Here is a 21,889-nt window from a genome sequence, read left to right as displayed (position 1 = left end):
GAGAATTATTTAACGTCAATCATTAGCGCCCTGTCTCGCATATATCACGGGAGCCTTTCACATTTTCGTGAGACATTTGGAATAAAAACAAATGTATGTATTGGGTCGGGATCACATCGTGGTGAAATATCTTGCAATGAGTGAACCCCTGTCGCCGACCAATCAATTGTGCGAGAACCACAACGACACATATAGCCCGATTTCAAGAGAGAAACTTGTGCAATGTGAAACGCTTAACGATCTGTTTACTCGCCGACCATTTCAAATGTCGGGCAGTGTGTAGGGGGCGGGGCCCTAAGTCCTCAGAGCGGAAGTTAGGGGCGTGGCCAGGAATAGGGTCCTGACTAAATGCAACAGTGGGGGATGTTAACCAATAGTCGTCCAGTACAGTTTCTGTCTATTGTTGGTGTGTCCCCCCCCCCCCCCCCCCAACTCTGATTGGACCATCAGACCCCTTCTGTGAGTATTTAGCAGGGCTCTGTTTTGTATGGTGTCACTTTAATGTGTGTTGTTGTTAAGAGCTGAACTTCTCTCTTCTGGACTTGGTGAAGTTATCAGGTATGTCATTTGTGATTTCACAATTCTTGTGTGTGTTTATTTGACTAGCAGTGATTTCAAAGGCTATGTGGGGGTGCAGTCAGTCAACCAACAATGATCTGGTTTGGTTTCTCTCTGATGTTGATCTATCTGAGAATTTTAGAGGGGCCTGTTTTGTTTAGTTATTATATTTATTTAACTTCTATCTATGGTTATCATATCTCATAGTAGGCCTATATGAATAAAGAGGTACAATTTGAACAGGTTAAAAACAGGTCACAAAGTTGACAAACTACAAAGACAATAACAACAGATTGTACAAATATTGAAAAGGTACACCTTTTGATTGTTTCTTTGTTAAAATTAAAGCTCTATATTCGGATAGTGGCATATTATAAGCATTTGATTGGTTGTTGCACAAGACACTTCAAATCAATTATACACTGAAGAAGTGTAAAAAACTCACAGTGCATCTTCCTGTGATTTATGCAAAAGCATTTTCTTTAAGCAACTGAGAATCAGAGTGTTGGAAATGTCTTACAACTTAGTTACATTTCAGAAAGTAAATTTCAATAGTGTATGAAAGTAAATTTCAATCAAACGCTGTGTCAAAGTTTATTACGTTTAAGGAAACTACAACTACTAGTGCCACTGCTGCTCAAAATGTTAACACTGTTGTTTCCTCTACTAGAACGTTTGCTGACAACATGGCTTCCTGTGTGACTCAGAGTCAGAAGGAAGAGGAGCTCACTTGCCCTGTGTGCCGTGACATCTTTAAGCATCCAGTTCTCCTGCCGTGTAGCCACAGCCTCTGTGAAGCCTGTCTGCAGCAATGGTGGACAGGAAAACCAACCAAAGACTGTCCTGTTTGCAAAACCAGCTGCTCCCATGAGAAACCTCCCGTCAACTTAGCATTGAGGAACCTTTGTGAAAACTTCTTAGAGGAGAGAAGGCACAGATCTTTGTCGGCGAGGTCTGAGGTTGTCTGCACTCTGCATGGGGAGAAACTCAGGCTGTTCTGTCTAGATGATGAAGACCTGGCATGCCTCGTGTGTCGAGATTCTGAAAAACATGCCGGGCACAAGTTCAGACCTATCGACGAAGCTCTACAATACCGCAAAAAGGACATCCAGAAATACCTGAAACCCTTAAAGGAGAAACTGAAGAGCTTTAATCAAGTTAAAGCAAATTGTGATCACACAGCAGGACACATTATGGCCCAGGCCTGGCACACAGAGCTGCACATTAGGAAAGAGTTCACAAAGCTTCACCAGTTCCTACAAAAGGAAGAGGACACCAGGATCTCTGTGCTGAGGGAGGAAGAGAGGCAGAAGAGAGGGGTGATAAGGGAAAAGATTGATGGGCTGAACAGAGAGATGGTGACTCTTTCCAAAGCCATCAGGTATATCGAGACGGATGACATCTCACTGCAGAACTACAAGACCATAGTGGAAAGAGTCCAGTGCACACCTCCGGACCCACAGCTGGTCTCAGGAGCGCTAGTAGACGTGGCCAAACACCTGGGCAACCTGACCTTCAGAGTCTGGGACAAGATGAAGGACATTGTCTCGTACACTCCTGTGATCCTTGACCCCAACACCCAGAATAAAGAACTCAAGCTGTCTGACGATCTGACTAGTTTGGTATATGATGAAAGTGGATATGAACGTAGAGATCTTCCTGACAACCCAGAGAGGCTTAAGAATGTTATTGTCATGGGTTCTGAGGGATATAACTCAGGGACTCACAGCTGGGATGTTGAGGTTGGAGACATCACTTCCTGGGAGGTGGGTGTGTATGAAGAGTCTTTCCAGAGGAAGGGAGATAAGCATAGAGGTATCTGGTGTTTAGCATACGTAGACGATGACTACCAAGTAGAGTCCCCGACTTCAATGACTGTTGTCGGAAAAGACTCCTCGATGAAACTCAGGAAGATCAGAGTCCAGCTGGACTGGAACAGAGGAAAGCTGTCCTTCTACGATGCCGATTCTAACACACACCTACACACCACCACACACACTTTCACCGGGAGACTCTTTCCACACTTCGGTCACACTTCTGACCTTGAAGTCCCTCTGAAGGTGTTACCTAGTAAGGTGTGTGTCACTCTGGAACACCACAGCTAGATGCAGTGGTGGACAAAATGTTCAACCCCAATTATCAGGGTTTAGATAGGAGCACATCTACACAACATATCACCAGATATAGTCAATGTATTACTTTTAAGTTCAAGGGGGGAAGGAATATCTTTTTGTTGCTGTTCCCACCAGTCACTCTTTCCAAACTCATTCATCAATCGTTATTTTTTTTACATTCTTTTTTGTACATTGTATGTACACATGTCATTTTAAAAACGCATTATTATTTTTAAACCACAGTTTAGAGGCCTTGGAATATTTTTTTGTGTTTCTGTTGTGACCATCAGCCACTGTTTTTTGGCTTTGAGTACTTTTTATATAGGCTACTGTATTATTTAAAAACCTACAGTACATTTTTTAAATACTGTTTTCTTAAAAACGCATTATTATTTTTAAACCTTAGTTTAGAGGCTTTGGAATATTTTTTTGTGTTTTTGTTGTGACCAGCAGCCACTGTTTTTTTTGTTGCTTTGAGTATTTTTATATAGGCTACTGTATTATTTAAAAACCTACAGTACATTTTTTTAAATACTGTTTTCTTAACAGAGTTTTGTTTTCGATATATTGCATGTTTGATTTGTACAGGGTTTGTTTTGTATAGCTTGACATCAATAAATTCTCTGTACCTGTAATTCAAGGTGTTTTGTCTGCTTTGGGATCATCTACAAATACATGCTTGGTTATTCAGCACAATAATAAATGGTATTGATATAGTACCATAAAACAATAAATATGCAATAGGCTCTATGCACAGCAGCCATATTATCACTTCCTTCACAGGTGTTACCAATGATACTAATGAAGGCTCTGTTCCATTTAGTCTAGCACAGTGGTTTCCACGACCCCCATAACTCTGAGAGTGTACAAATGGAACCAAATGGACCCTTACTTTGTACACTCTCAGAGTTACACAACCGTAAGGGGCCATTTGGAAGCCCATGATGGTCCCTGGACCCCAACTGTAGACCCACTGGTGTAACAGAGTGTTTCCAGTGGGCCAACATGCACAATATCAGCACCCTGACTCTGTTTGACCAGAATGGAACAGAGCCTTCATTAGTATCATTGGTAACACCTGTGAATGTCTTCATAATATGGCTGCTGTGAATAGAGCCTATTACACTACACATACACACAGGTGTTGGACTCCTGCTTAATAGGGCGGAGAGGATGAACTATTAATGTAAATTATACTCAAAATGTAAATGGCCAAATACGTAGCAGTTGTTCAAAGTATTAAAAATACTAGGGATGTCCGATTTTATCGGCCTCCCGATATTATCGGCCGATATTAGCATGAAAATTGATATCGGGAAAATATCGGTATCGGTTTTTGAAAAAAAAAAACATTTTTTTTTTTTTTTTGCTTTATAAATAAGTTACAGGAGTTCTTACTGTATATGGTGTGTGTGATATGAAATTTGAGCTTACCCTAATCACAATAATCCCCGCATATATCGGTATCGGTTGATATTGGTATCGGTAATTAAGAGTTGGACAATATCGGTATATCGGTTATCGGTAAAAAAGCCAATATCGGACAACCCTAAAAAATACGATAAAATGACATGACATTTCGACAAGGTTATTTTATAAGTTAATTGGAGTGTCACATATGCCCTTATAGTGTCTTTATTTGAGATTAAAGGCAATCATTCTATTTTATTTTCATTCAGATATTTTTTTTGTAATTGATTAATTTGATTATCTGTTGCACCCTTACATCTGTGATACCTTGACATATGGTAATTAATCATATGCTCATTCTCAGTTAGTTTATTTTTTTTAAACACCTATTAAACCTATTTTGGTTCCATTTAATCTCACTCATGGGGTCCTTGAAATTAAAAAGCTTGAGAACCACTACCAGTGGTGGAAAAAGTACTCAAATGTGTTACTTAAGTAAAAGTATCAATACTGCAATGTATAAGTACTCTGTTACAAATAAAAGTCTGGTGTTCAAGATTTACTTGAGTAAAAGTACAAAAATATTGGTATTAAAATGTACTTAAAAGTAGTATATATTTGAAAATAGCAGATCTACAAGCTCTCAACGCGTCGCGATGCGACGCGTTGAGAGCTTGTAGATCGGCTATTTTCAAATAGCCTGTGTAATAGGACTAAAGTGGTTAATGTGTGTTATATAATGTAATAATTTATGTCTGCAGAGTAACTAGTAACTAAAGTTTTCAAATAATTGTAGTGGAGTGAAAGTGCAATATTTGCCTCTGAGATGTAGTGGAGTAGAAGTAAAAGTATTGGAAATTGGAAATACTCAATTAAAGTACAAATACCTCAAAATTGGACTTAAGTACGTGACTTGAGTACATGTACTTGAACCTCTGGTCCGTTAGATCATGATATATATTGTGTGCAAGGTTGACATTTTGGCCTGAGGGTGGCACTAAAAGTCAGTCAAGTACGGTCCATCCACTGTGCACGGCATGCACACGCCGTACATTTCCAACACAGTCTCACTCCCAAGAAGGCACGTATTGCCTTTTGGTCAGAACCCCAGGAAGGCACAAAAGGCAATATGTGCCTTCTTGGGAGTGAGACTGTGTTGGACATTTCATGGCAATCCACCCATTGGATTTTGAGATCTCTTTTTGTGCAAGTGGAAATGTAGCCAAAGGGTGGTGCCAGACGAAAGGCCATGGGGGTCATCTAATATCACTATTTTCAACAAGCAACTCTAAAATCAGGACATTGCTACCCTTATAGAGCCTCACCGCCGGCAGGGCTAAACGGAAGCTGAAAGAGCAAAAGTACGTTTGCCCTTAGGCAGGCTTATTTTGTCTTTGTGCTGTCCCGATGCATAAACTTGGTCGTCTCTTCGGTCATTTTGGGAGGCATAGACTATTCTTGAAATGTGCCCCGAAACATCCCTGCAGATAAGACAGCTGCTGTCGATTCACAACACTGCTGCTCTTGTCCTCTCCAATACCAAGTAAGTGGATCATATGAACGTCAGTTCTTCAGATCTTTTACACTGCCCCCCCCCCTGTCTGCCTGTCACAGAATTTATTTCAAAATACTACCGTTTGGTTTAAAACGCGTTGAATGGTTTAGGGCCAAAAATACGGTTTCTGATCCCGTGCCCACATCATGAACCCAATCCAAGACTGCTCAGGGTTCTGTCTCTGGGAACCCGGGGGTCTAGCTTTCTCTGAAAGCATGCAGCGTTCAGGTCCAGGTCTGGAACAAACTCGCCCGAAAACTGCAGGTCTGCTGCAACTCTCATTTCCCTTTAAATCAAAGCTGAAGACCTGTCTGTTTGCCACAGCCTTTTTTTTTTACTGAGTTTTATTTCTTCTGCCGTTCTCTTATCTTTCTTTTATTCTATTCAGATGTCCTTTTTATAACATGTTCTGCGAGTTCATTGCTTGATGTTTTGCGTAAAGCATTTTGAAATGCCTTGTTCATAGGAACTATAACAATCCAACTTTCCTTTTCCTTGCCTTGCCATTTGACAAACATGTTCTACATCTTGGAAGACTACAGGTCATTACACACCGACGATTATGCGAATATACGCAGAATTCGGACTCGTTCCGATTAATTAAAAGACGCTTTCTCCCTTCGCTTTTTCGCTCCGTGAAAGCTTGCATTGACTTTATAAGGTTTTTTAAAAAAACATATTATTCGCATGAAAACATCGCCCCCGGTGTGTAAGGAGCTTACCGGTGAATTAATTAAATTCTAAGAAATGTACGTAGGTGCTGAAAATCCTACCCGCACCAACGTCTTTTGTTCTACACCTCTCAACTGTGACCTTGACCTTTGACCCTGTCAACCTACAACGTAACCATCTCTTTGGGGCAGAGTTGCCTACTGGGGGGACAGTATTTAAGGTCTATCAATAAAATCAATAAAAAGGTCTAAAAATACTGGTCGTTCCCACTAAGCTTCATGAAATTCTACCACCATCCGTTCTCGGTATAGGAACAACTGAACCGAGCCAAGGTTTCTTTCCACTTCAGAGTAACTCTGCAAAAACAAAGTTAACTGCGACTTTCAACCTGCCGTCTCTATTTTGGGCATGTCAATATTATAGGTGGGGGGGAGAGAGAGAGAGAGAGAGAGAGAGAGAGAGAGAGAGAGAGAGAGAGAGAGAGAGAGAGAGAGAGAGAGAGAGAGAGAGAGAGAGAGAGAGAGAGAGAGAGAGAGAGAGAGAGAGAGAGAGAGGTGAGAGAGGTGAGAGGAGTTAGGTGGTGTCATATGAAAAGGTTGGAGCAATAAAAAGATGATATGGGATCAGTGTTGAGGTGTGGAGGTTGGTGACATGTACTGTAGGAGGCTCAAATGGGAGGTTCTGCTACAGGACACAACGCTCAGTCAGGCAGAAACCAGGCAGTAATGGCAACACAAAAGAAAGAAAGAAAGGAAGAAAGAAAGAAAGAAGTGTGTGTGCGTCAGTGGTGGAAAGTAACTAAATACATTTACTTAAGTACTGTACTTAAATACAATTTTGAGGTATTTTTTACTTTACTGGAGTATTTCCAATTTTCAGTGCTTTTACTTCTACTCCACTACATCTCAGAGTCAAATGGTTTCTTTGTAGATTTTCATTAGTATTACGAAACATACAATACCCACTTCAGCCCGGTATACATTCGGCCGTTTGAAAATTGCAGATCTACAAGCTCACGACGCGTCACGATGAGACGCATTGTGAGCTTGTAGATCTGCTAAGGATTTTTTTATACATTTCATACATTTGAAAACTTGGGAAATGGGACATTATGAGTACTTTTACTTTTGATACCAATACCTTTGTACTTTTACTCAAGTAAATGTTTTATTCCGGACTTTCACTTGTAACAAGAGTATTTCTACATTGCAGCATTGATACTTTCGCTTAAGTAAAGAATTTGAGCACTTTTTTCCACCACTGGGGTGTGTGTGTGTGTGTGTGTGTGTGTGTGTGTGTGTGTGTGTGTGTGTGTGTGTGTGTGTGTGTGTGTGTGTGTGTGTGTGTGTGTGTTTCTGTCTGTGTCTATCAGACTTTGATAAGGGTGTTGACTAGTTCTTCGTGTGGTTTATGGAGGCTGGCAGGGGCCTCTCTCTCTCTCTCTCTCTCTCTCTGAGAACATGTGCCTCACCTGAGCATCAGCAACATGGTGGAAAGTATCCAGGAGAACATAGAGAGGCTGTAAAGCACCACTGCTGGTGCTGGCACACACACACACACACACACACACACACACACACACACACACACACACACACACACACACACACACACACACACACACACACACACACACACACACACACACACACACACACACCCAGGGCACCAAGACACGCAGCCAGCTCATATTCCACCTCACTCTCTGTTGGCCTCGGCCAGATCGTCACCGTCGGGTGGGAACCTCGTACGTCCACTCCGAAACGGTTCCCCGTTAGTTACCACCCTACTCGATGATACTACAGCGTCACACAAAAGTAGCAGATCCGCAAGCTTGTAGATCTGCTACTTTCTTCACTTGAATACTGAAAAGTAACAGCTTGGGACGCATGAGGTGTCCGCCCGACAGACGATATAACATTTCTTATTGGTTAAACATTTATAAAAACACAGACACACTTTCACTTAACCCATTAAGTGATTCATTAAATCCTAACATTTTGAAAACAATATTAAAAAAAAAAAATCACGATTTTTCAAAAAATAGCAGATCTACAAGCTCGTGGCGCGGCACTCGGTGCCGCGCCACGAGCTTGCAGATCTGCTATTTTTTGAATAGCCAAAGAAATCTTAAGTGACACAGATGCGTTCCAGGTATTAATGGGTTAAGTATTATTGTCTCTAATTGCAAAAAATAGCAGGTCTGCAACCTCACAATGCGTCGCATCGTTCGCGACGCATTGTGAGCTTCCGGAGCAGTTATTTTGGCTACTTTTGCGTTTTGCGCGACACCGTGTAAACACACGTCTAATTTACACACACACACACAAAAAGAGAACGTACATATGGCGATACAAGGTTTTCCGCCGCGACGTCGACTACATGACACACACGAGATACAAGTATCTGCGAGTACACAACCCGTCCATCCGCTGAGTTACTGTGCAACATGAGCCCTGAGGATCCTAGCACACAAGCATTCCTCTTACGGCGGAGCTGGCAGCCGACCATGAAAATATGAGTCGGACAACTCAGCTCCCCATGTATTTTGATTCCAATTTTTCTTCTTTTTTTTCCCTCCGCTAAAAATTCTTTCCACAGATATCCTCCTCCGAGACGTTTCGTGACTTTGAACGCGGGGTGGGGGGGGGGGGGGGGGGGGCTTGTGTAACATCGGATGCAATATTTTAACCCGTTAAAACCGGGAAAGCAAAGTCGTTTTACAGTAGATTAGAACCACTTTAGCCGTTTTATACTTTGGCTATTCAAAAACAGCAGATATACAAGCTTGTAGATCTATTTTTGAAAAATCGTGAAAATGTGTGCAAATCTTTGAAAAAAAAAAAATAATATTTAAAAAAAAAATAAATAAAAATAAAAATAAAAAATAAAAAAAATAAAAAAAAATATATATATATATATATATATATATATATATATATATATATATATATATATATATATATATGAACATTTTTAACTCAAATCATTGCTTCTGGGGGTCCCCGGAACAACATATTTTGAGATGTATTTATTTATTTAGCAGGGACAGTGCACATTAATCGACATGAATCAGTTTTCACGTCCGTACGAAAATGAGCCAGAGTTAGCCAGAGGCTAATTCCCATCTGTATAGTCCCTGAGCAAGGCTGTTAAAAAGTGGCGATAAAACTATCCATTAAGAAGGGGGGAGCCCGCGGACCAAATGCATATAATTGTGGGGGGTTACCTTGACATGAACAAGTTTGAGAAACACTGACGTAGAAACGTACGTGTTTTCCAGAAAACTGTTTAGGATTTAGAGGCCATATTATGCAGAGCCGTCCCTCAGGTCTCAATGGGTTAATGGTGCAAGATTGTTTTCAGCTCCCCGTCATGTCGTTGATCTCACCGGGCAGCGCCGGCGCTCTTGTATTCCACTGGGATGAGGTCAGCGCTACAGCGGGTGTCAATCATGGCCGCCGTGTTGTTCATTAATAAACACAGCTACGGAGGCGTGACTGCGCCAGTGGCGCTCCGCCGTTACTAGACGGGGGGAGAAGTCACAGAGGAGATGCCTGTTCAAAGCTGGAGGCAGAAAATAGATCTTTTCGCAGCAAAACAACTCGGTTTAATAAATTACCTTAAAAATAGGCAAGAACTTGGCAGAGGGGATGAAGCCGGCTTTCAAGGACAAGGCGCTGTTTGTAGATAGAGGAGTAAGAGTGGGAAAACTTTGGAAAACAGATTCACCCGGCCTGTGCTGGCTGGCTGTATCTATTTAGACAGAACAGAGATTAGCAACATTTATATTAGAGACAATATCTCTGATAATAGCGCACATTTCATGTATTATATGAGATGGGTCGTTCGCTCGGGCGGCGCAGGGGTAAAGTTGCTGTCCGCCGCTGCAGAGACTGTCGGTTCGAATCCTCCGCAATGCTTTCGGCTTGGTCGGGCGTCCATAGGAGCACAATTGGACGTGTTATGTTTGTGGGAGAGAAGTTGAGCTGGGAGTGCGATAGTTAGTTACTAGTTACTTTGCAGATATAAATGATTATTCAATGATATAATAATTATGAATAATTATTATTATAAAACATACATTAACCACTTTAGCCCTATTTTATACATAGCTATTTGATAATAGCCAATCTACAAGCTCACAACGCGTCGCAATGCGACGCGTTGTGAGCTTGTAGAGCTGCTATTTTCAAACATTTTAGTACTTATACTTTTGGTAGTGGTACTTTAAGCACATTTTGATACCAATACATTTGTACTTTTACTCAAGTACATTTTGAATTCCTGACTTTTACTTGTAACAGGGTATTTCTACAATGCAGTTATGATGCTTTTACTTAGTAAGAAATGTGAGTACTTTTTCCACCACTGGAACCACTACACTGCGTCCTCCCAGTGAGGCAGTGGGTGTCCACGGCGACAGTGTGGGTGTTGGTAAGGTAGCTGGTTCAACCTCCCGGCCTCGGCCATGTCTGTGTGTCAAAGTGTGCCAGCTCCACCCTGAGCACCCTCATCGTGACCATCTGAGCTAGCCTGGTAAAGCCCCACCTTCCGGAAATCTCATTTGATTTCAGGAAGGAGTCTGGCCAACAGGCCTGTCTGGGCGTTTCTCCGGAGTTCACAACATGAACTCTCCTATCAGCGTCCTCGCTCATTGTTCTGTGATTGACAGCGGAGGTTGGCCAATCAGGTGGAACCCGAGTGAACCCGAATGGAGCCGAGTGCAGCCGACCAAAATGTTACGGCGGCCGTTGAAATTCTGTCCGCTGTTTTTTGGTTTCGGTTTTAAAACGTGAAAACGCTCTCAAACTTATTTTTTGAGGCACGGAATTTACTTTTAAGATATCGTTCGGATAGAATTTAGTTGTTTAACTTCATATATGTGGTCAATTCATCATGACAGAGCCTATTCAAAAATAAAAAATCAGAGAACCGGCAGGGGCGGGCAGTGACACGCATGTATCCGAATAAAGCAGCCTATTTTCGGCATGGCCCTTTCAAAAGTCCCCTTGCGTCACGTTGGCTGGTGGTGGGGAAAACAAACTGCTGATTGGCTGAAGGGGAACGAACTGCTGATTGGCTGAAGGGGTTGTCAGTAAACGGTACTAATCCCACCCAGCTGCCGGCCACAGCCAAATTGCCCATACAGGCCTGCAGGCCAGACTCCTTCCTGAAATCAAATGCAAATGAGATTTCCGGAAGGTGGGGGTTTACCAGGCTACATCTGAGCAGCCATCAGCCGGCTGAAGCTGAATTTCCCATGTGGGATTCAGAAAGGTCTACCCAAAAAAAGATTGCGAACGCGGAAGGAGGCGCGGAAGGAGGCGCGGCAAAGCCGCGCCTCCGCCCAAGTGGAGCATACTATGAAACTCTGCTCTCATTGTGTGTCTGTGTGCAGTATGTGTGCACTGCACTGCCTGTGTGCAACCAACAGAGCGGCGCCAGAGTGCAGTCAAAACACACACACACACACACACACACACACACAGTCCGTAACTCGCCGCGATACAAAATATTTTCGAGCTGCGTTCGCTTCCAGCGTTCGCGCGTCTTACTTGTAATATGTGTGGGGAATTTATTTGGATATTTGAATAATGGGAGAAGGGTAATTGAGATAGTTGATCACTAACATTTAATAATCACAAATGAAAAATCACAGGTTCACAGGTGTAAAGGATTGGATGAAATGGGTTTTCGTGCAAAGCACCATTTTTGTTTTTCCAAGAAGGGCGTAGAAGTATAGGGATTTAATAATTAATCTAGTCATTACTCAATGAGGACACGCACGCACGCACGCACGCGCACACACACACACACACACACACACACAGGTTTGCAAAATAAAAAGACTAGTAAATAGATCTGTGTGGAGCAAAAAAACTGAACAAAAACAAAACCATTAAAGGGTTGTACCAAAAGCATTTTCATACAACATTCACCACAGAGAATCAGCAGGGAATATGGGCGGGGGGGGGGGGGGGGGGGGGTTTAGCAGAGATGGATGGTGGTCTCAATGGCAGCAAAGTACAGAGAAACGAGGCACACAGAGCCCCCCCCCCCAGTCTTCATCACAACTCTTGAGACAAATCCAAAACAATACAAGTTAATTAATTATCGACTTGGGGGCAATGGTCGGATGTGTTTCACTGCACACACACACACACACACACACACACACACACACACACACACACACACACACACACACACACACACACACACACACACACACACACACACACACACACACACACACACACACACACACACACACACACACACACACACACACAGCGGAATTCTAAGGTTGGTTATTGGAGTGTGTGTGGGGTAAGGTTTGTACAGTTAATTAGGACAGAAACACTGTCACTGTGGGCCCTTCATCAATAGGCAGAAGATACGCAAGAAAGTCAAATGATGGATGCAGAGAAGTATGCAAGGAAAGCAGATACGCCAAGAACCAGTGGTGGAAAGTAACTACGTACATTTACTTAAGTAAAATGTTTGGGGTATTTTTACTTTACTGGAGTATGTCCAATTTTCAGTACTTTTACTTCTACAAGGGAAATATTGTACTTTTACTCCACTGCAGTTATTTGAAAACTTTGAGCTTGTAGATCTGCTATTTTCAAAAGATTTGTATACATTTGAAAACTTGTGAAATGGGACATTCTGCATAATGAGTAGGCCTACTTTCTACTTTTGGTACTTTAAGTACATTTTGATACCAATACTTTCGTACTTTTACTCAAGTGAATTTTGAATTCCGGACTTTCACCTGTAACAGAGTACTTCTACATTGCAGTGATGATACTTTTACTTCAGTAAAAAATAAATTGTATACTTTTTCCACCACCGGTAAGAAGGGAAATGATGGGTGCAGAGAAGCATGCAAGGAAAGCAGATACAACGAGCACGCACATCTGAAGAGCCCTTGGCGAGAGACACTGGCAGCAGATAACGTTCAAGAGGGTAGCATTCTCACAATAGTTTGGTGAAGACGCGAGCCATAGAATGGTACAACCTTACCAGTACAATCCTCAGTGTTCCTTAACCCATTGAGACCTGAAGCCGATTCTACATGTCTCCTAAATCCCAACAGTTTTCTGAAAAACGTATGTTTTTATATCAGTGGTGCTCAATCTTTTTCATGCCAAGAACCCCCAAAATTATATGTATTTGGCCGCCGACCCCCATCAAAAGATGTTGTTCCAGGGACCCCCCAGAAGCAAAGATTTGAGTTAAAAATGTTCGCTTTAAAAATATTTATATTCAAAGATTTACACACATTTTCACGATTTTTCAAAAATAGCAGATCTACAAGCTCGTAGCGCGGCACTCGGTGCCGCGCTATGAGCTTGTATATCTGCTATTTTTGAATAGCCTAAAGTGTAAAATAATGCTTTTTAGCTCAAATCTAAAAATGACACAGTTCCTAAGTTCCAAGTCCTAATGGGTTAAACTCCTTTAAGTGTACAAATTAAACCAAATGGACCCATTTACGGGGTCCATTTGGTTTCATTTGTACAACTCTTTTGGCGTTAACCACTTAAAAAACCCCAGGATCCATATTCTTGAGGGAAAACCCTTCGCCGGAAAAAAAATAGCAGATCGACAAGCTCGCGGCGATGTTTGCGCTGTGCGCTTGTGGATCGGCTATTTTCAGCGAAGATATTTAATGCAGAGCGGAAACAGAAAACACACTAGTATGGAGCCCTGTGGGACCCCGCTCAACCATATGGGGTTTAAGTGGTTAAAGGAACACTGAGGATTTTATCGCGCGGCAGCCAACCCTCTCCGTGGTAAACGGTACGAGCGAGCGCCTATATTCGTTCTGCAAACTCTGTCATCTGGCAGGGAAAACCTCTAAATCTTGTTATAAGCTCAGAGAGGATAGAGTGGCACAGCATTTATGAACGGTGCATTAGAGCCATGGGGACATTATAAGAATTATTCGTGAGGCTTTTCAATGCCAAAAATAATCACAACAATAAGGTTTTTTTTTTTTTTTCTTCTCGAATGTGACTCATTTTAAAGCCTTGGAGCTCGTGGGTCGTTCCCTGACAAGGCAGAGGAATAGCGAGGTGACTCATGCAGGCCCGGCAGTGGTGGAAGAAGTACTCAGATTATTCGTCTTTTTTTTTACTTAAGTAAAAGAAGCAATACCACGATATGGAAAATACTCAAATACTCGGTTACAAGTAAAAGGCCTGTATTAGAACTTTTACTTAAAAGTTCAGTATTATTGGCAGCAGAATTACAGTAAAGTGAAACTAGTTTTTTCTAAATGTTTTCTTTTCTCAAAAATAGCAGATCTACAAGCTCAGTTGCATCGCGACACGTTGTGAGGTTGAAGATAGGCTATTTTCAAATAGCCGGAGTATAAAATAGGGCTTAACTGCATGTTTAGTAATTATCTAAATCTGCAAAGTAACTTGTAACTAGTAATTGTAGTGGAGTAAAAAGTACGATATTTGACTCCGAGATGTAGAGCAGTAGAAATAAGGAAGTAATAAAGCATTGAAAAATGGAAATACTCAAGTACAGTAAAAGTACCACAAAATCGTACTGAAGTACAGGACTTGAGCAAATGTACTTAGTTACTCTCCACCACTGAGGCACAGGCTTTGTTTATCATTGTAACCTTTTCCTCAAGGCCATGTGACCTCCTCCGCGCTTTACCGCAAACGAACAGCAACAAATCATTTAACGATAAAAATGAAATTTGATAAGGTAAACAGCCGAGAGCGACTCTTTCACGTATAGGCTACAATATGCGGACCTCGAAAACCCAACGAAAACAAAATGGATCGAATTAGCCCATTACGACCGGGAACACATCTGTGTCATTTTAAGATTTCTTTGGCTATTCAAAAATAGCAGATATACAACTCATAGGTGCCGCGCTATGAGCTTGTAGATCTGCTATTTTTTTTTTTTTTATCGTGGAAACTTTGTGGAAATCTTTGAATATTATGTTTTAAGACGAACATTTTTAACTCCGATCTGTGCTTCTGGGGGTCCCTGGAACAACATATTTTGAGATGGGGGTCTGCGGCCAAATACATATCATTTTGGGTGGTCCTTGACATGGAAAAGTTCGTACTGTATAGCGGCGTTTTACAGAAAACGGTTAGGATTTAGAAGACATTTGTAGAATTCCCAGAAACAAAGATTTGAGTTACAAATGTTTGCTTTAAAAAAAATATATATATATATTCAAAGATTTGCAAAAATGTTCCACGATTTCTCAAAGAATAGCAGATCTACAAGCTCATAGCGCGGCACTCATAGTGCGGCGCTATGAGCTTGTAGATCTGCTATTTTTTGGATAACCAAATAAATCTAAATAATGACACAGATTCTTTCCCGGTCTAAATGGGTTAGAGAAAATGAATGTGGCTGACTGTTCCAGGCCTGCACAATAATCGGTCTGCGTCTCAAAGTCATTGTGTTTTCTGCTTGAATGAAAACCGTGGCAAACATGCTTAGGTTGAGCCCTCAGTCACCAGCCCTGTGAGGGTTACTTTGAATGTCTCTCCTCTTTTCTGTCGCACTATCTCACCGCTCCCAAAAAGAGGAGCGCACAAAATAAAATGTGGGAACATCTAGTCCCTCTTGCCTGCGAGGGCCCGGGTGGAGTCTCGGAAATGTTGTGACAGAACGCTTAGCTTGTATTTAGTAGTAAGTCACCATGACACTTAATATAATAAGAATAAGAAGAATGATCAGACACGGTATTAGTGCAGTACCCGTTATCAGAGTACTTGGAGGCCAGTTTATGACGTCAGTCATCTATGACGTCAGTACTGTGTGACATTGTGTCTACTGAATGGACATACATCGACAACAGACATTGGTGGAATTCCTAGCGTCTTGCTCTAGGACACGTCAACGCGCAGCCGCGGGAGGGGCCCGGGGATCGAACCGAGAACTTTTAAGAGTCCAATACGGCACACTCCTGCGCCACTGCGGTCCTAATATCATTACTGTGTTAGTGAAACATAAGCCACATCGGAAAATGCAGAGACAACAACGAACTGGAGCTTATTGGGCTCTATGCACAGCAGCCATGTTGGAAAGAAATTTGGCCTCTTCCTTACTTCCTTCACAGGTGTTACCAATGATTCTAATGAAGGCTCTGTTCCATTTAGTGTAGCACAGTGGTTCTCCAACATTTTAATGTCAAGGACCCCCATAACTCTGAGAGCGTACAAATGGAACCAAATGGACCCGTAAGGGTCCATTTGGTTCCATTTGTACGCTCTCAGAGTTACACACCCGTAAGGGGCCATTTGGAATCCCCTCAAGGAACCATGAGGGTCCCTGGACCACACTTTGAGAACCACTGGTGTAGCATAGTGTCTCCTGTGAGCCAACATGCACAATATCAGCACCCTGACTCTGTTTGACCAGAATGGAACAGAGCCTTCATTAGCATCATTGGTAACACCTGTGAAGGAAGCGGAGAAGAGGCCCAATTTCTTTCCAATATGGGTGCTGTGCATAGAGCCTATTGCAACCACCTACCTTCATGAGGTTAGGGTTTTTCCCCACGCAGCAAGAAGGGTGGGGGGGGTCCTGGTTCAGGTCCCACTGTGGGGGGCTGACTGGGGCCCTTTCTGTGTGCAGAGCGACACCCCCTCGCCACCGTGTTCACGTGGATTTCCTCAACGGTTCTCCGATTTCTTCCTGCACCAGAAAGACATGCATGTCAGAAACACACTGATGCCAGTATCCTGGAATAGAGCTGGAGCTGGTCACATTGCGATGGAGAACGGCTGCTCGCTGCTCCTAACAGTCGGGATGGGGTTAACCACTTTCAGCATGGCGATCATCAGTGGGGGAAAAGTAACTAAGTCCATTTACTCAAGTACTGTACACACTTTTACTCCACTACAATTATTTGAAAACGTGTTACTAGTTACTTTGCAGATATACATTATTACATTATAAAACACCCATTAACCACCCCTATTTTATACCTAGGCTATTTGAAAATAGTCGATCTACAAGCTCTACAACGCGTCGCGATGAGACGTGTTGTGAGCTTGTAGATCTGTTATTGTCAAACCTTTTAGTACTTTTGGTACTTTAGGTATATTTTGATGCCAATAATTGTGTACTTTTACTCAAGGAACAGGCCTTTTACTTGTAACAGAGTACTTCTACATTGTAGGTATCGATACTTTTACTTAAGTAAACAACGTCAGTACTTTCTTTTCCCACCACTGGCGATCATATACATTTAGTAGATCTGCGTGCTTTACAATGCATCACGATGTGACACATTGTGGCTCGGCTAATTTCACCGCACGACTGCGTGCGACCGACACAGTACAATCCTTACTGTTCACTTTAGATTTCTTTGGCTATTCAAAAATAGCAGATATACAAGCTCATAGCGCGGCACCGAGTGCCGCGCTATGAGCTTGTAGATCTGCTATTTTTGAAAAATCTTGAAACATTTTTGTTGTTTTTTTCCATAAAACTGTTAGGATTTAGATTTTTTTTAAAGATTTTTTTAAAGAATCGCCTCAGGTCTTAATGGGTTAATTGCAAAGATTGGACAGTGCAAATGGAACCTATAACAACCTATTAGTTGTTGTTGCGGTAATTCGTCCTCTGCGTTGAACCACCCTGACTAATAGGAGCAGTGTGGACAGTTGCCGAACAGCACCCATGGGAGCAGTTGGGGATTCGGTGTCTTGCTCAAGGACACTTCAACGCAAAGCCAGGAGGATAGCCCGGGGGGGGGGGGGGGGGGGGGGGAGGATTTAACCCGGGAACCTCCTTGGAAGCCGGTGAGTCTCCGCTGCCCCCTACCTGGCAGTGAACACACTGCACGTGTACACACACACACACTGCTCAGTTAAAGTTCCGTGTGGGACAAGAAGACAGCGGGTATTTCAGTGATATTGATTTATGGCTTGGCAATGCTGCCCTTCAGTGGCAGAGGACTAGAATGACTTTCACTGCAGTTCAGTGGGGATGCCTTGGACTGTATGGACTGTAAATGCTGTGGTGTTGATAGCCGGAACACATTAAGAGGCCATTCTTAAAAATATTTTCTAAATCCTAACAGTTTTCTGAAAAAAAATCTAAAAAAAAAATGTGTCAAGATTTTTCAAAAAATAGCAGATCTACAAGCTCATAGCGCGGCACTCGGTGCCGCGCTATGAGCTTGTATATCTGCTATTTTTGAATAGCCAAAGAAATCTAAAGAGACACAGATGCGTTCCAGGTATTAATGGGTTAACCCTGGCCTGGTGTCCCTATTTTTTGGCACAAAAAAATAAAGATAAAATGTTCCAAAATAGCAGATCTACAAGCTCACGTGTTGTGAGCTTCTGGATCCGCTATGTTCGTATAAACTAGGGCTTAAGTGGTTAAAATATCTGCTCACCTACTACAGAAAGTACTCATAAGTACAAGTAGACAAAGAGTACTCCATTTTTTAAATCAGCATCTTTACAAGACAGCCATAGCGTCCCAGTGTCTATTGAATTCCAAGACGGTACGCTTCATTCTATTCACTTAAACCACTAAAACCCCAGCGTCCTTAGCATCTGTGTCACTTTAGATTTCTTTGGCTATTAAAAAATAGCAGATATACAAGCTCATAGCGCGGCACCGAGTGCCGCGCTATGAGCTTGTAGATCTGCTATTTTTTTTAAATCTTGAAAACATTTTTTTTTTTTTTTCAAAAAAACTGTTAGGATTTAGAAAACATTTTTAAGAATCGCCTCAGGTCTTAATGGGTCAATGAGGAAGAGTATAGAAACCACTGTTGAGGTCAGAGGTCATCATCCCTATCCTCCCAGTTGGGTGGAACCCGCATTATGTCCAAAACGGTTACTTTTCAGGATTCAAATTCAAAAATAGCAAAAAAAAATAGCAGATCGACAAGCTCTGTGTGACACTGTAGTATCATCAAGTAGGGTGTTCATTTACAGGAAAAAAAACACAAAAAGTTAAAATATGGAGATGTCTGCCCGACAGGTTCCAAGGGGACCGGCTGGATGACAAAAACACTGCTATAATAACACCTTAATTAAAGAAATCAGGGTTGTACAAAACAAGAGTTCAAAAATGTAATATGAACTGGCCTTTGCATTGTTCGAGATCTGCAAAACAATTGTGTTTTGTTATTTGTTATTTTGGCCAGTTGTAAATTTAAGCTCTAAATAACAATCATTTCATTTGGAATTTGGGGGAAATGTCAGTAGTTTACAGAATGAACACACATTTTACTCAAACAAAAAAGGTAAACCAGAGGAACTGATCATTTTGCAGTGATCTTACATTTATTTAAATATATAAGAATGTTCATAAAATGTTAAATCTCTCACACTCTCACACACACACACACACACACACACACGCACACACGCGCGCACTATTCAATGACTGTCTGTCCGTGTAGGAGCGCATGATGAGTGTACCTCTCCGTAGGCCAGGACAAGTGCACGCAAAATGTCAGAAGTTGGCCAAAAGAAATAAAGACAGATGTTTTGTGGCAGCTGTCTGAAAAATAAACTGAGTGGGCAATCCATCAAGCCCCGAGTTCCAGCTCTGCTTAGTGTACGAGTTTCATCATCCGTGGCTCAAGGACAGAGTAATCCACACACAGCCTCTACCTCTGGTTCCCTGCTTCAGAGATCAAAGTGTCTGTGTCTGAGGAGAACAAAACGAAAGTCCAGCTTTGAATCCTCAAAATGGAGAAAACACGGTTGTCACAGTCAATCTGGTTAAAACCATGTCCTCAGCTGGCCCCCTTGGTACCAAAAAATGTCAAACGGTTTCTTGAATCGGGGTGACTGACGCGTGTTTAGAGCATTTGATGTTGTTGTACACAGAGCCGCGCTGTACTCTGAGTGATCATTACCTCTCCCCCCCCCCCCTCTCTTCCTGTTATCATAACGTTGAGCCTGACAGGGTCCGCGTGTAATTAGATATAATTATGTACACGTATGTACGGTGGGGTCTATTACAGTGTATGTATTCTATATGGGAAACGTTGGAATAGCTTGCCGTTGTTTAGGGTTATCATGATGAAATGATCTCTTTGTTTTTCTTCAACAACAATATTGTGAAATATTTACCGTATTGAGATTTATACTTCATTTTTCATCTCGGTGGCAGGCCAAAAAGGAACACAAACAGGGTCCACGCCCTCCCCGCGTCCCAACCCCCTCCACCACCCACACAACAAAAGAAAGTGGCAAACAAATATGACAATGAAAAATAGCCTACTTGGCACCCCCCACCCACATAAAGCACATAGGTAAACAAAATATTTCAACAATTATGCTCTCAAAGTGGGCTCCGGGGACATGGGGCTCCCCAGCAACACCGGGAACGGTTTAATTTCACGATTATTTAACCAGCTAGAAGTTCAGCCCCATGAGAGAATACGAGTGAATATTCACATCGCAGGATTTCACTTTCTCCACTGTTATCTCCGCACCTACAGTAGCCTATAGATGGTTGTTGAATTCTGCGTTAAATCTGATAACAACAAAACATCTTCTCTTACGGAGGTCCTTGGCACAGAAATGTTTTCAAATCAGGTTCTGCGGGCCTAATATACATGTCAATTGTGGGGGTCCTTGGTACAAAATGTTTTCAAATCAGGGTCTGCTGTCTGATATACATATTTTTGGGGGTCCTTAGCATGCAAATGTTTGAGAACCGCTGATACAAAACAACTCAAAGACACTCAACACACAGCAATGAGCCAAATTGCAATAAAACTATTATTAAACCATGAAAAGAATACATGGGGGGGGGGATACACACATGCGTATACATGCAGGCCAAAAGAATGTCAGTGATTGAGACAATACATGCAATGACTGCTAGAGAAATGAAAGAAGCAAGAATAACATGGGGGAAATCCAAGAAAACCCCTAGAAAACCTATGAATCTCTTTCCAGAAGCTATTTTTTTTGCAAATACTGGATTTATCCAGTAGGTGTTGCTAAAACACTGACTAACATTGATCCACAACCCCATAGAAATTGTATGGAGAACCTATGCCCTGGATCACTAGCTCAAGACCCAAAAGAGAAATTAGACCTTCGCCCGGGACACAAAACTAGTGCAAATAGCAGATCTACAAGCTCACAAGGCCACGGTGTTGTGAGCTTGTAGATCGGCTGTTTTCACTACTTCTTAAAAATGTGTTTTCCAATCTATGGAATTTCTTTGATTTTCTTTATTCATGAAATTCATGAAATTCTTTTGGGGGAAAAAATCATTGAATTTGTTTTTAATTCATGAAAGATTTAGCATTTTTTGGGGAATATATATATATATTTAATGTTTTGAAATAATAATAATTAAAAACAAAATGTAGGAAACTACAAAATATGAAGGGATAGTTACTTGTGACCCATAAAAATGTGTCCGCGACCCACAGATGGGTCCCGACCCACTGTTTGGGAAACAGTGCCCTGGATTGTCTGGGATCGTAATTGACCCGAGCCAATCACAGTGTTGGTAGGCGGGCCTACCATTGTTACTACAGATACACTGAAGAAGTTTGCGACCACCGGACCTGACTAAACTGCAG

The 21,889-nt window shown here is 41.9% G+C and overlaps 1 protein-coding gene across 1 annotated transcript; it reads left to right on the top strand.

Annotated features, from left to right (window-relative positions):
* Positions 1-1,244: 1,244 nt before the first annotated feature.
* On the top strand, positions 1,245-2,663 carry LOC311033475 (E3 ubiquitin-protein ligase TRIM35-like; the record flags this gene model as incomplete). Its single annotated transcript, XM_084040986.1, has 1 exon — positions 1,245-2,663. One exon carries the CDS (start codon positions 1,245-1,247, stop codon positions 2,661-2,663), a length of 1,419 nt encoding a protein of 472 aa, XP_083897112.1.
* Positions 2,664-21,889: the final 19,226 nt, after the last annotated feature.

The sequence above is a fragment of the Gymnoscopelus microlampas genome (genome assembly GCF_963454915.1).
Source record: "Gymnoscopelus microlampas genome assembly, chromosome: 18".
NCBI classification, from domain to species: Eukaryota; Metazoa; Chordata; class Actinopteri; order Myctophiformes; family Myctophidae; genus Gymnoscopelus; species Gymnoscopelus microlampas.
Note: the sequence above shows the minus strand (reverse complement) of the source record. Positions and strands in the feature narration are given on the sequence as shown.